Source organism: Apis florea, unplaced genomic scaffold (assembly GCF_048593485.1).
Source record: "Apis florea isolate Af1SG1 unplaced genomic scaffold, ASM4859348v1 contig_1789_pilon, whole genome shotgun sequence".
In the NCBI taxonomy this organism is placed as follows: domain Eukaryota; kingdom Metazoa; phylum Arthropoda; class Insecta; order Hymenoptera; family Apidae; genus Apis; species Apis florea.
This window is the reverse complement of record NW_028256481.1, coordinates 727,636-743,515: the sequence shown is the minus strand read 5'-3', so window position 1 is coordinate 743,515 and position 15,880 is coordinate 727,636. Positions and strand designations below refer to the sequence as shown.

Here is a 15,880-nt window from a genome sequence, read left to right as displayed (position 1 = left end):
CAGAAAATTAGTCAACTCGTTACGTTGATATTAATATTATTAATATAATTAAAATTTAATCATTTTCTATCTCATAAATATAAATAAATGGACGATATCTTATATACATGGTCATCAAGAAACTTTTTAAATTTTAAAAACTTAAAAACGCAAAAACTTTTGTACAAAAATACCTATAAACATTGCTCTTTTATAATTAATATAACAATTAGTTATCGTTTTATAAACGAGAACTAATCTCAGAAAGAAAAGAAATTCGCAACCACCCATGACTACAAAATCATTACAATATATATATACATATAGCATATTCTATAGTCGATGATTTCACTATGATATAAAAACAAAAATCCAAAATAAAAATTCTTTATCATAAATTAAATTTGAACATTCTTTAAAATTGATGAAAAACCGTCTGGAAAGAGTTGAGTCCACGTGTAAGAATTTTCAAATTTAATTTCTTGGAACAAAAGAAAAAAAAAAAAAAAATAGAAAAAGAAGTTTATATTGACTTTATAGTCTACTACTTTTTGATTTCTTTTTTTCGCATAAACTCACATAAACTCATTTTGAGACTTTATTATATATATGGCATATCAAAGGAAAAAAAAAAAGGAAAAAGAGGAAAAAAGAAAAGTAATAAGAAAAGGTATTCGTGAGACGTAAAGAAGGAAACACGGTCCTGTTCTCTCTGCATGTCATTTTACATCCAATATGTCACGCATATTCAACAACGCACTTGTATGAACGAAAGTGCGCGCACGTGCGTGTATTGCATGTTCCATTATTTCCTGTTTCAGAAATTTTATTACAGTCGTAAGTTCTTTTTGAAAATTTATTATTACAAACGTTGTACGCTGTGTATTATTACATTAGATGAATGTAGTATCAAATTGTATGCAAATAGATAGATATACTTTTGTACAATTTTGCGATATTGTATACATATGTCTATATGTAGGTAAAGAAAAAATCACCGCTTAAAAATATCCGTATACTTGTATATTTGTCTCTTTGACAACATGAAATTCTCCAAAAAAAAAAAGAAAAAAAGAAAAAATAGTTTAAATCATTTAAATTTTGACAACCGTTTGATTTGATGTTGAAGTATATTATTTACAATATTTTTAAATTTCTTTTTGTTTTAGATTTTGTGGTAAAAAAATCGAATGATCCCAATTTTTTAATATCGTCATTATTATTATATAAATTACTCGATCAAAATTTATTGAATTTCTCTATGAAAAAAAAGAGAATATTATTTTATTATACTGATAAATAATTTACAATTTATCCTGACTTCGATATTATTATAATTATTATTTCTGATCGTCATCGTGTCATCAATTTTAATATTCGTGCACTGTTGCCACAAATCAGCCACAAAGTATCCGGATATTCATGAACGGTAATGTATACCTTGAACGTGTACGGTTACTGAAAGCATTTTTTCATCTTACTCACGTGCAAAGTGTTTTTACTTGCCAACAACCTCCTACGAGCAGAGTAATTGGAATTTATTTTCCAATTAAAGTGAATAATGATAAATATCAGACAGAAGACATAAGAGGTCCATACTTTATTGAAATAAGTTATAACGTAAAATGTTCTCTTCATAAATTTACAAGTTAAACGTGTATTCTCTATACATATATATATGTAAATGAAGTTTTTTTTCTCAACAGTGTACACTATTTATGCTCATCAGCTATTAATTATTAAAAATAGATTCCGCTATATTAGTATTAGAATTTTTTTATTCTTTTATTTAAAATACAATTTTAAACGTGATTTGATGCTTGTGCAATATTCAATGTGTCAAAAAAGGAAATGAGAATATTTTTCATAGAAAAATCATAGTTATTACAAATTTTATTACACAAGTTTACTTGCATCCACTCGAGTTCTACATAGTGTTTCTGACTAGTATTTTTGCATGATTGCTCTCAGAATTTAAAACTGTGCGTGGAATATAAGTATGTTAATTAGATCCTGCAATTAATCTCAGAAATCAATTGATTTTTTTACATTTTCATTTACACATATCTTTTTTTTTTTTTTTCAAATTTGATTTAAAATTTTTATTTGTAGAGATTCATTATCGAGGATTAAATCATACTGATTTATCTTGCCAAACAAGATATTAATTGAAATTATATTCTAAGAGATATGTAAATATAATTAATGTGAAATTAGTTGGCTTTAAAAAACATCAAACATCTCTTCTTCAAAGAGAATGAGATAAATAGGTTCGAGATGAATAATTCCTCTTTTTGTATCTCGAGTCATTAGTACAAACTTTACTTCAAACAACATTTACCTTGAAACATGTCGTGCAAGATGAAAGTTTTGATAAGTTTTGATAAAGTTTTGATAAGTAGTTTATCTTTGATTAAGATACTCCTTCTTGCATCATAAAGATACGTATTTCTCATCTGCAAAACATATTCTAATTATAGAAGCTTATAAAATGGATTATCAACACCTAAATTCATTTATATTTATTATTTAACATCCACTTGGGAAATTTTCATTCTTGATTCTGTTTCCATTGATCAAGTTGAATTCCACACCTTTTATATTTTACCTTTTATATTTGTCATGCTTATTATAAATAAAATACACATCTATTTTTATTTCTCGTAGATATTCAGTGATTCAATATTACTGAGAATGTGTTTCGTTAAGTGTTAAAGACCATTATGATTATGCAAAAATCGTATAATGTATAATTGTATCGTGATAAATGAACTTCATGTGTTTTCAACTTTTAACTATATTATTCTAACTATTATTTTTCAAAATGGCACACGAAGAAAGTGAAATTTCTCTCAAAGTTTAATTCCCATGTAATTAACGATAAAACACGTCTGCACTTTGTAAAAAAAAAAATATATATCGTATACACTTCATTATTCAACTAGACGAGCAGCTTAATAATCTTCTTGCAGGGATCATACGTTTAACTATTAACTACAAGTGTTTCAATCCCAATCATATTTCACTGTCGAGATTATAAATTAATACTTAACTCTTTGCTGTGATCACGTCACATGGAAATATCAAGATGAAATATTATAACTAAATTTCCATTTAACGATTCACACAGAACTATTTTAGAATTAAAATTTCATTTACATTTGTAGAATCCATTCTGGTATGATAATATATCTTCAATTTTATTTTACAATTGTCGCAGAGGTTAATTGCAATATACATACCTTTACATTACCTTTACATTAAATTCATAAAACAATAAATTTATCCAAAAACCACGAATAATTTTTAGAGTAATTAAAATCTCTTAAAAACCTCATCGAAATTTCTTCGATTCATCTCTTCAGTTCTGCCAAAAATATTTCACACCATATTAATTGTTGGATCATAATTTCATTAAATCACCAAGATAACCTAAACAAACTTTCCAAACTCTGTCAAAAATATTTAAAGCCGTACCAAAAACCACAAAGTCAAATGAACCACTCTTTGGCCATTTCTAATCCGACGATTAAATAAGAAAATAATATAGAACGAATACCACGCACAGTTTTCTCAACGCGCTTTCTCTTTCTCTCTGTCTCTGTCCGCGATCCTCTTCCTCCTATTCTTCTCTCTCTCTCTCTCTCTATCTCTCTTTCCTCTCTCTCTTCTTCATCTTCTAGCCTCTTTGTAATAAGATTCACCACCGACGATTTTTCTCCGACTGCTCCTTCCCTCTCCCCCTCCCCCTGTCTCTCTCTCTCTCTCTCTCTCTCTCTCTCTCTCTCTCTCTCTCTCCGCCCGTGGCACAAACCGACGAGCACCGAGAGACACTCTTGTCGAGGGCTCTCGCCGGAAGAAAGCGGTAACGACGTAACACTGTTGGAAACGTAACAGGGAGAGCCAGGCGAGCCTGGGCCACCGGGTCCACCCGGTCCTCCGGGTGCCGAGGGTCTTCCCGGCCACGAGGGAAGGCAAGGAGCGCCGGGCGACGTTGGACCGCCGGGTGAAAAGGGAACACCGGGATCGGCCGGGCCGATCGGCCCACCTGGTACACCGGGACTTCCGGGTCCTAAGGTAACGTGCCACTCTTTCGTTTCTCGTCGTTTTTTCCACGATATATTTTTCGTGCAAGTGATCTTAGAAAATTTATTAGAAGATTTTATTTGTCGAGTATTTGGGAGTAAATTGAAAAGTGTTTGTAACTCGATAATTAATAAACTTAAGTCTGTTTTTTTAAGGGCTTTCCAGTCGAGATATGATGTTGTTTTTTTAATCTTAATAGATTTGGAATGCAGTAGTGTTTCTAAAAGAATTATATTCGGGATTGAAAATAGGAAATGAACTTTTTGATCACATTATTTTCTTAAAATTTCTTGTCGATATTAAATATATTATTTTGTACTTGTAAACTTGTATTGTCCCAAGTTGTTTCTGAATATTTTTAGGATCGACAAATTTTAGGTTAGGTTTTGATTCACTTTATTCGATTTCGATGCTGATTAGTAGTTTTGGTATCTAGGTATTGGCCAATTGGGTTAAGTTTTGATGGATCGCCACTGCAGACTGTTTCTGACTAGTTTTGACTAGTTTCGTTAATGCTGATTTTAACTTGGTCAAAACAAGTAGGGAATATTGGTATTGTTTAACTAGTTAAACTTGCAATAGGATTGACGACAGATGGCGTTGATAAACTAGTTTTGTCTGGTCATATTGAGTATTGGAATTGGAATTTGAGTTCTGACCTTTACATGTAATTTTGCTATCCTATAGCAAAGATTACAATGTTCACGAATTAACATTTTTGAAATAATATAAATGTATAATAATTATTCAACATATATAATAAATATTCTGACTCAATAGAAGAGATGATAAATTTTCTTAACTCAAGATACAAGAGAACTCACTCACCCTGAAAATTTTAATTTTAATTGGAAACTTGGTGGCAATGAACAGCTTTCATTCTTGCAGAAAATCACTTTGAAAGGATGAAATCAACTCTCAGAGTTTATAAAGTCTTTTCTTGTTTTGAATATAAAATACATAAAACTTTGTACATATATATATATATATATATATATATCCGTTATTTAGTTTCTTTTTATTAAGGAGAAACCGTAGCGAGAAGTCAGTGTACAATTTTCATTGTAACTTGAAGAATATTGTGTTGCAACACGAAAAGGATCACCTAGAATTGTATCTTTATCATATTCACTTTAAAAGTATAATTTTACAAGGATCATTTCTTATAATTGAGCCAACTTTTTAATTCGCTTTTCAACAAATTTTTTACCTTTCCAATCCAAAGAAGAAATTTGTTTAATATTAATAATCTTTGTGGCCAAAAAATTAAAGATTAAAAAATAATCTTTTGATTTTGAGATCCAGTATTATTTAATTTTTGCTACTTTCCAATCAATTATTTTCTCACTCACGATAATTTAATTTTTCCATTGAAATAATTCAATAAATAAATAATACTTTTACTGAACGTTCAAAGTGTTCTAATATCTCAATCGAGTAACGCTTCGAATCACTTCGATCGAATATTTCGTTCAATGGGCAGAATACATTTTCCAAAAATATTAAGCTTATTAACCACGATCAAAGTATAGAATTCTAGAGAGGAAAACTGCCAACGCTTACATTCGAGCAAATAGAAGGGAAGGAAGAGGATGCATCGACCCCCTACTATGGCTCTTCACGGTGCCTTTGATTAGGCCGATTCTCTTTGATTCCTCTTATTGACCTAATTGGCTGCGATCGTAGAAGCTTCATTTTACAATTGGCCATCTATTATATACCTCTAAAAATCCTTCTGTCTACGAACCTTTTACTTCAACTATTGGCCAACTTTACTTTTGTCGAAGTGCTCGATGGATTTTCTCGTGGTCGTTGACTGTGTACAGGGTGTTTTAAAATTTTCTATTATCATGATATTATACGATATAATACGATTAAGATCTTCAGGATCATGATCAAATTTATAATACAATTGTAACTAGATTGATTAATTCCATTAGGATCTCCAGACATAGCTTTTTCACGAATAAATAATATTAGATTTTGATTATTATCTTCTTCATTATTGTTATTATTATTAAGAAATTTATTTTGTCTTTACATATTTTTTTTTTTTTTTTTTTTTTTTTTACATATACCAGGAATTTCATCAGTTCAGATAGGTTCATTGAATTTAATAGTAACTATTGTAATGATAAAAAATTCATGTTAAAGAGATGAGTATCTAAAAATTAAGAAAGAAAGAAAGAAAGAAACGGAGCGTGCTTGTTGAATTTCAATTTTTTGTGGAAATATTTCATTATTTTTTTTATTTTCCAACATTTCTTTTTCTAACTTTATTTCTGTGAAAAAATGAAATCAGGGAAATCAAGAAAGAAAATGCTTGTTAGGAAGTTAGACATTTCAAGAAAATGTATATCCATAAAATTTGTGCAAAATTGCATTCGTAAAAGTTAATGGTAAAGCTTTCTCTAGTTCTCTAATATACTTTTGCACTTAAACTAATTAGCACGTAGTCTCTGTGAGTGTGTGTTGTACGTAGCATCGTCTAATGTATACGTGTATTGTGATTCTCACAGAGAATGAAACAACGAGCAATTTAATTAAACAAATTCGTTTCATTTATGTATTTAAATGATAATTAATTGGAAACAAAATTAAACGACCTTATTTTATTCGAAATAAATTATTCATTATCGAGATGAAATTGATTTTTGCATAAGAAATATAACATTATTAACGCACAAGTATTAATTTCATTTTTTGACATAATTGAAGAAGTAGAAATAATATAAATTTCATAAAAGTTTGTATTTCACAAATCTTGATGGAATAATTACTGCACAATTTAACAAACTTCCATTTTATTAAAGGATACGGCAAATTCATTATCATTAATCCCTTAATTTTTCTAAAAATTTTCTTTAATCTCTAAAATAACTTGAATTTCAAGCCTATTTAAAATTCAATACATTCACTTGACATTGATTTAACATTCTCATGTGACAAAATATTAAAATCGATAAACTTTTATAACATTCTTTGAAAAATTCATCCATGGAGAAAATTTCCCATTGAATATACTAATTAAAAAAAAAAAAAGAAATACAATGCAATATTTACAACAAACAATAAACATCACATACAAATGCCTCATAATATTTCAAACGTTCTGAAACACAATCTCCCGATAATTAGCATTTTTAAAATTAAAAATGATGTATATCAACATCAAATGTCCAGGCCAGATTCCCTATCAAACTCGTTAATCTCCTTCCAAGACGTCCATTAATTGAAGCAACGTTATTCTCGGCAGGGTGACAAGGGTGATAGAGGCGACCGAGGTATAACAACGTCTTTGAACGGGGAACCATTTGCAACTGGAGTATTCGAAGGACCCCCTGGTCCACCAGGACCACCTGGTAAGTATATATACATATACATATATATATATATACATACACGCGGTATAATTTAAAATCTCTCCAGACTGATACGCATAATATATTAATGCAGCATAATAAGACCACATGAAGCGATTTAAATTATGTTTTCTAGGTCTCTTAAGATTATACTTATAAGGTGTCTCATAACATGTGAGATTCATTTTGAATGGAGGAGATTTATAACAAGATACATATTATTGATGATAAATATTCATTTAATAATAGCGTGTATAGTTGGCACTTAATTGATTTAACAGAATTTTATTGGAATTATTATTTTATTAGAATAATTCTTACAGGAATTCTTATTTATGTAATGTTGTAATATTGTAATTTCACTAATAAAGATATGTATAAATAGAAAGGTATATTTGTTAGTTGAGATTGTATTGTTCTGCTGAGAAATATTGTTTTTTAATAAAATTCTGAGAATATCAAGTGTTGTGGAATATTTATGAGCACTTAGAATTCTTGAAAAACTTGAGAGAAAGTGAGCAATTTTGAGTTGGATGACATGATCTGTTGTGTTCCTTTTAAAAAAAATAATAATAGTTCAGGAAGAATGTTAAACAAGTATTTATATTTATACAAGCTTTTTCTTCTCCTCCATTGAAGTGGATGTTTCATGTCACTTTGTACATTCATTTACATGCACAATGTACATGTAAATATTATCACATTATCTATGATGTTCCTTGAACTTTATAAAAGATTTCAAGAAAATATGTAAAAATTTAAATCTGCATAATTTTTATGAAACAAAATTTTCCATCTGCATTTTTTTTCTAAATTAAATTATCCTTTTTAAATATTTTTTTATTAGAATTATATATAATGATAAATTTTACAAGAAAAAAAAAAAGTGAATACAAATATGTGTAAAAGCCAAATTATATTTAATTGTATCAAGTATATTGTATCAAGTATTATATTATATTAGAGAGAACGTGTAAATTTTCGTGCAAGACATGGTATTAGAAAACAGAAGATTCATATTACCAATTACAACAAGATTATTCGTGTTCATTTAGGCAGAAAATTTGGGAAACAAATTATATTTGTACGCTCATTATCTCAATTGGCCTTTTTTTGAATTTTTACTGTATTTTTTCTTCGTCTACAATCTATTAATGATTTCAATCCAAAATACGCAGAAAATTAAGCAAAGAAGCTTTACATTTACTTAAAGATTTTCACTCTGGCAAATTTGCTTGTTCAAGCAAAGCTACGTTTCCAAAAAGATGGATTGCAATTTAAATATTTATTGTTAATTAAACGTTCAATTATATAACTTTTTTTTGAAGTATTTTTTATAATATATCTATAATTGTTTGAGAAGAATTATTTAAGATAAAAATTATTAATATTTAAAATTATCGTTTCAAAATTTCAACTGATAACAGGAGAATATATATATTTTTTTATTATTGAAAAAATGTAGGTGAAAAAATTTTGATTCGTAAAAATATTATTTTACAAAGAATTTGAATATCAATTCAAATCTCTCGTTTGATATAATCTTTAAAAAGTTGGAGGAAATTTTGACTTTTAATCAAGCCTACGAATATTCTTGAAACTGCTTGCTTTGTTTCCGAGGAAGATTATTTTGGAGATAAGCAATTTTCTTCTTCGAGCAAATGTATTCAAAATTTCAATTTCAAAAATATTCTTCGTTTACGTGTACATTTAATTTCTAAATTCAATTCAAGAATAATTTCAAAAAATAATAATATCTATATTTTATTTTTCCCAATTATTATTAAAATATATATTATTCAATATTTGAGTATTTAAAATTACAGTATTTGCTTTACAAGAATCACGCAATTCCCTGTTAAAATTCACAAATGTTCAATTTATCAATGTCACTTTTCGAATAGTGTAGATTGTAAAGAAAGTCATCCCTTGTGTTATGTTCAGAGAAATAATTTCACTTCCTCCCTTGACATAGTTAGATGAAAAGAAATGATGATTGAAAGAACAGGATGACTGAAGCATTAGAGGTATCTCTCGATAGCCTTGAGCTGTGGTACAGTTAAAAGAGCATGTGACATGATTTAACAAAGCAAAGAAAGAATATCCTTGTGATGCGTTAGGAAGAAAAGTTCTATTCTCTCAAAAAAAGGATCCACTTTGAAACAAAGCAATTCCATTTTCGAATATATTTTTAATATCGTTCATCGTTTCTATGATATATTCGTACGCGGTTGATCAAAATTAATTAAAAAAATGAACACCCTTTATACGTATTTACAGGGATGTTGATATATCGAACGATCGATCTTTAGACAATGAAATAAATATGAAAAGTGCTATTCAAAAATATCGATCGACAATTATTTATTAAGTTGTAAATAACATTTTTTGGAAGAAGCAAGATGGAGAATGAATTTGTCAGATAATTTAAATGATAAAAATATTCCTATAATTTGAAAAATTTATAAATTGTTATTATTTTTTTTTTTTTTTTTTTTTTTTTGTTTAGAATTTTTCTTCTTTTTCAATATTGTCTCATCCTATCTCCATCTTGATATAATGCAAAATTGATTGATGAGTCGAGCAGAATTTTTGCATACCAACTTTCATGTTTGTTCAGTCTAAAATCGACTCTTCAAAAATCGCCCACGAATACATTAATACTCTATGTAAATGCAAAAAGATATTTGCATCCAGTTTTTGTTTTGTGTATTCATATTCATATTTTAATCTTTTTGTTAGAGTGTTCTAGAAAATGTTAGAAATACTTTTTACTTTCTAAAACTATTTATTAAAAAAATGTCTTTGTATATTTAATTAAAAAAATGTTACGAGCTTTATAATATTTTCTAGGATAATCTAATGATACATGCAAACAAATAATCTCAGGATGAAGTATTTCTCCTAATAGGTAATTTGCTTAAAACTGTCTCACAATAAAACATGTACACATGTATCCCATTCACAAACAATTCAATAACAGATTGAAACCAATCCAACTTTGTACCCTCCTAGTATTTATCCAGTATTATTAAACTTGTGGCATTGGTTGTGGTATCATTCTTGGGTAAATGTCGATATATATATAATACATAAAACTTGTTAATAATAATAGTAAACCTTTTTTAACATTTAATTAATAAAATTAATACAAATAAACATAAAAGTTTTTTTAAAAGTTAATTGTGTATTTTAAAAACAAATAATTATAAAATTTATAACAAAGATTAGAAAAACGAGTTAGATGTTTTTAACACAAATTGTACTTCTTTAGAACGTGAAGAATAAGTACAAGTTAACCTCTTGTTTTCTTTTAGTTTCTGCTTAAATATAAATAAAATAAAATAAACAAATAAAAGATAATGCATAAATCTTCATTGATCAAAGGATTGAGATTTACAAAATTTATTTTATACATTTTTAAGCTAACTTGTAGTAATATATTCCCAGAAAAATGTCGTCATTTCAATCTAAAATATAAAAAAAAAAATTGCTTGGTAACCTTCTCAGATATAAGTACAAGTGTGCAAAGGGTTTGATAAATTGTTTCGTCACGTTTTTACCGCAACGTTAATTCGACCTGTAAGAAAACAAGCACGAGGAAAAGTGACAGTGAACGAGGAAGCACACTCGGTTCGAATGGTTACACACGTACAAAGTTGAACGTGATCAGATTTCACTAATCTAGCCGCTATCTTCTTGCACTGGAATTGATTCGCATTAAGGTGCGCCTCCTATACAGCCTTCGTTTCAATCGATTGGAATGTAGTACAGTTAATGCCCCTTTAGAGATGTAACTGTTATTCAAGTCCTCCAAGCGTTCACTATGGGATGATACCAACAACTGTGAATCTGATATACTGAATTCGCGACATTCGTACCGTTAACGAATCGATTGTCTCTCTCGAAACGCTTCTCGAAATTGATAACTAATTGATAGCCAAGAATTTAATAAAATTCCTGGATCTTTCTCTGGATTTAAATTTAATTTATGAAACTATGAAGATTCGATTCGTGTTGGGATATTCGGGATATTCTCTTCTCGATTTTAATCTTGAACGAAGGAAAATAATTGGAACGAGTTGTTTTCAATTCGTAGTTAGAGCTATTATATATAAAATATGGATCGTGGAACATGTGAATAGAAATAGAAAGGGTGCTTTAACTTTTGAATTTTCATTTTTAATTCGAGAGTAATTCGAATTATTGATATCTCTTTTCGATTCAATTCGTCGATTTTTCGAGTTCACCGAATAAAAGCAATATTTTATTAGGGCAAACTCTATTATTGCTTCCACAGGGCTGGTGATCGAATATTGGCATTATGGATTTCGGTATCCACGAGGTGGGCGCGTTATTTTAAATTTTAAAAGAGAAAGGCCGTTAAAAAAAATAAATGTTTATTATCATCGAATGTAAAAAAGAAAAAAACCTTTCAAGTAAGTAATTATTTATTTAAATATCATCGGTTCCTCTACAAAAATTTCTCGCGAAAAATAAAATTCGTGCGATAGGTAAAAATTGCATAACTTTATGCCAACATTCGATAATTTACGAGAAAATGTTTTCACTTCGCAGTGAATGTGGGCAATAAATAATTCTCTTCTAATCTCGGATTAGTATTTGAAACCGAAAAAATTGTAGTAAGCTTTCCAAACCATTCCAATAATGAACATTGCGCGAGATTTATTACTTGTCTTTGGTATTTGCTCAATGAAATATAAAAATGATTGTGTAACCAAGAGAAATGTTTATCTTAACTACTTATCGAATAATCTGACTTCTGGATTTGCAGTATATCCATCCATGCAGTGTATGTGCGAGAAGAAATAACACGTACAGGGTGTGCCAAGATTTTTCGATCAAATTTCATTAATCGATCGACGCTGTTTACACGAATAAACGAAAATTTTGAAAATTATTTGTAAAACAGTAAAGAAAGGATTTCAATCGACGCGAAGGATCGTATAATTAATTTGATCGAGATATAAGACAAAATTAACAAGTTTCTTCCGCCGATATTAATAGAATTGAATAATTTTATAAATAATCATTATAAATAAACAATTATTATAAATCCTTTTCAAACAAACCAACAATATAAATTTCAAATAAAACACCCTGTATAACTGGGGTATAAATCCACCCACGAAATACGTGAGAAGGTAACAAATCAATCGGACAGGGGAACGGTGATCCTGATAGTATATCACACGTTTTCTGCGCTTTCTCGTGATCATTTGTCCACGTACATGTGCGTGGAAAGCAGTGAGCGCAACAAAAGCGATTTACGATCGAGCTCGGCTATCAAATGCCTAAGTCCAGCCTCTCAGGCCTCCGTTCATTCATTTATTCCTTATTTCCAAAAGTGTTCCAACGTTAATTCGTGTATTTTATACATCTGGAGTGAGGATGTGCGAGACGAATAAAAATTTGTCATGTATGTAAAATATAATGAAACGTTCTTAGACTTAGAGCTAATTAAAACACGAGCAAATACAACTGACAAATAAATATAAATGAATATTGAAAATATTGTTTTTTGTAAAATCGATGAAGTGATAATAATAATAATAATAATAATAATAATACAGAAAATGGGTAGCAATAAAATTTAAATTTTTCTGATGCCACGTATTCCAATTTTTCTTATTATTAATTCATAATTCTCTCTCGTTCGTTGTATATAGTTAAACATGTGTGAATGAAGAGGCAAGAGTTAGTTAATCTTCGAATTTGTAAATGTATATGCAGAAAAAAGAAACTTCCTCAAAAATCCTCCTCCCTCTCCTTTTCCTTTAAGATACATGTTATAATTAAGATTTGTGTATAACAATGTTACTTGTCCTTGCACAACACAGGCTTTAACGGTACGTACATCCACATCCATACAAACAATTTTACTTTCACACTATTATATTACTTTCGCGAAATTAGACGAAAGAATCAGCACGTCAGAAAATTAAAATCTTTACCCGCAAACTTTCAACATCAATTTCTTCGAATTCGTTTCGAAAAAACGATTTTTCTTTAAATTCTTTAAAACTCTCACGTTGCACGCGCGTTAAAGATGGAGCACAAAGCATTGCCCACTTAAGAGTCGAGAGAGACCGGTTTAAACGGGGAGGATTCGACTTCTGTGAATTCGATCGAATGGAAGGGGAGAAGAAGGTGAAATATCGCGTATAAACTCAGTCAAATGTTAGTTTCAAACGTCTTCAAACCGCAAGAATTTCTAAGAATTGGCCGACGCTTAAGTGGGTTAATATCGCGTCAATTTATCGTAATAATCCGCGCCTTCGAAGAAACACCAGATGCTAATTCTCCTCCTCAAAAATCAATATACACACACACACACACACACATAATTTTATTTAAAAACTCATTCCAATTCTTTTTCTTCCTCCAAAAAATACTTACACATACACACACACACACACGATAGAGAGAAATACGATAGAAGAATAATAATCCCAACCCCTCGAAAGAGGGGGTAGTTTCCCTCCGATAATAGCGTAATCGATATGTGATTTATGCACGATGAAACGCGAGAGAGAGAGAGAGAGAGAGAGAGAGAGAGAGAGAGAGAGAGAGAGAGAGTGCGAAACGAGCGGACGTGTCATGTATTATTTTATGCACGTGATGTACACGCACACAGGGCCCCAGGGCGAGAAGGGGGAGCTGGGTCCGACGGGACCACCCGGTCTGCCGGGAGAGAAGGGTGCCCGGGGAAAGCAAGGGAAGAGGGTAAGCTTCAGCGAGGTCCTCCGGCGAACGACCACCGACCAAATCGACCGTACGAAACCGTATCCTCCTCGTCGCCCACCCCCACCCCCTCCGTTCCTTTTCTTCGAACAACCACGCTTCGTCGTCGAAAACGAACTTTTTCCTCCCACTATATTCGAATGTATATGTACACGTTTACTTCTGGAAAAAATATCCCATCCAGGATCATCCAAATTAGTCCTGTGATTCCTGAGATCTGATTCCTCAATATTCAACGACTTCTCCCTTCTTCTTCCAGAGAGATTTTTTTTTTTTTTTTCCTTTTTATTTTTATTTTTATTTTTATTTTTTGGGAATTTGAAATTCCAATCTGTGATGCGTATTGCACGAGCCAGAAAGCATTGTTTAGCAGTGGAAGCGGTTGTTGCTTCTTATACATTTTACAAGCAAGGGCTGTGACCGGATATGCATGATACACGACTCTGGTTGGAACTGGTTAACGTTGATTTCTTGGAATTCGGAGGCATTGAATTGATGGTTCGACAAATTATTGGAATTATATATATATATATATTTGAGTCGTTCATATCGTATCTTGCGTGCTGATGGATAATTGGATGGGCAAGCAAGATCGTTGGACGTGGAAAATGTACATCGTGATATATATTTGAGAATAGAAGTCTATTTTCCGCCGAGTGGTGTTGTTAACGCTTTATCTTTACCGGAAGGGGCTATTAATAAGTTGTTTTTCGAGTCAGTTGGCCGAGGAGTGTCAAGAGTGAGGACATCGCAGGCCAGTGTCCATTCAGTCGATTTTCGAGAGTAATTCTCGAGTGTTCCATTCTCAAATGTTGTTTTGCGCAATTTTGTAGAATGGAAAAACGACACATCGATGAGTGGATCCATAAATAAATAAATAAATCTATGATCTAATCGAAGGCTCGCGTATCAAGTGATTTGAGATTTATGCTGGATGGAGCCTCTCTCGATCGTTTTATTTAATTCGATAAATAAGCTTCGATTGACACTTTTCTATCTTTATTTTGACAAGAATCAACATATCCTTACATATAAGAGATATTCTCGAGAATATTTTTTTGTATAGAAAGTGAAAGCTATTTTTGGGATTTTTTTTTTCCCAAGATATTGAGACCCTTCTAAATGCAGTTTTAAAGTGAAGACACTATCGGAAAAATCGAATTATTCTCAAATATATTTGCACACTAGATTATTATCTATTTTCCCTCTTTTATTTCTCATATAAAATTCAATGCAAAAGTTCAGAACGAGTTCTTTCCTTTCTTCTTTTCCCCTGTTGAGAAGAGAACAAATTTAAACATTCTGTTTAGAATGTCTAGATTCCGGAAGTGAAATCGATGTAAAGTTCAAGATCCAGATTTAAAATTGCTTGTCACCCCGGTTGCGGAATGACGTGACAGTTTATATATATATATATATAATTCACGCTTTGAAACACCTGCATGGAAATCACGAAAGAAAGCACATGCATGATCTTATCGAGCACGCATGCGAGCATGCCAGTACACGTATGGCACAGTACGATCACCTGCCTCTTCTCATTTAATAAACTGAGAAACAAGTAGCCGTTAAATTGCATTGTCGTTCCGGCGACAAAGACGATGATGGATGGATACGGCGTTCTTTTTGTGTTGAGACTGATGTAAGTACGTTTTCCACGGCCGTGTTTAATCGTATTATTACACGAG

General features: G+C 30.6%; 1 protein-coding gene across 29 annotated transcripts in view; it reads left to right on the top strand.

The window, feature by feature from the left end:
• LOC100867579 (uncharacterized) overlaps positions 1-15,880 on the top strand; it is a 200,349-nt gene that overhangs the window by 163,397 nt on the left and 21,072 nt on the right. For 21 of the 29 annotated variants that reach the window (XM_086911459.1, XM_086911475.1, XM_086911487.1 and 18 more), the window contains 3 exons: positions 3,877-4,056; positions 7,322-7,427; positions 14,086-14,174. In XM_086911459.1, coding sequence (XP_086767585.1) covers positions 3,877-4,056; positions 7,322-7,427; positions 14,086-14,174 — 375 coding nt within the window. The remainder of the gene's footprint in view (positions 1-3,876; positions 4,057-7,321; positions 7,428-14,085; positions 14,175-15,880) is intronic. The other 8 variants (XM_086911522.1, XM_086911505.1, XM_086911485.1 and 5 more) reach the window with 3 other exon arrangements.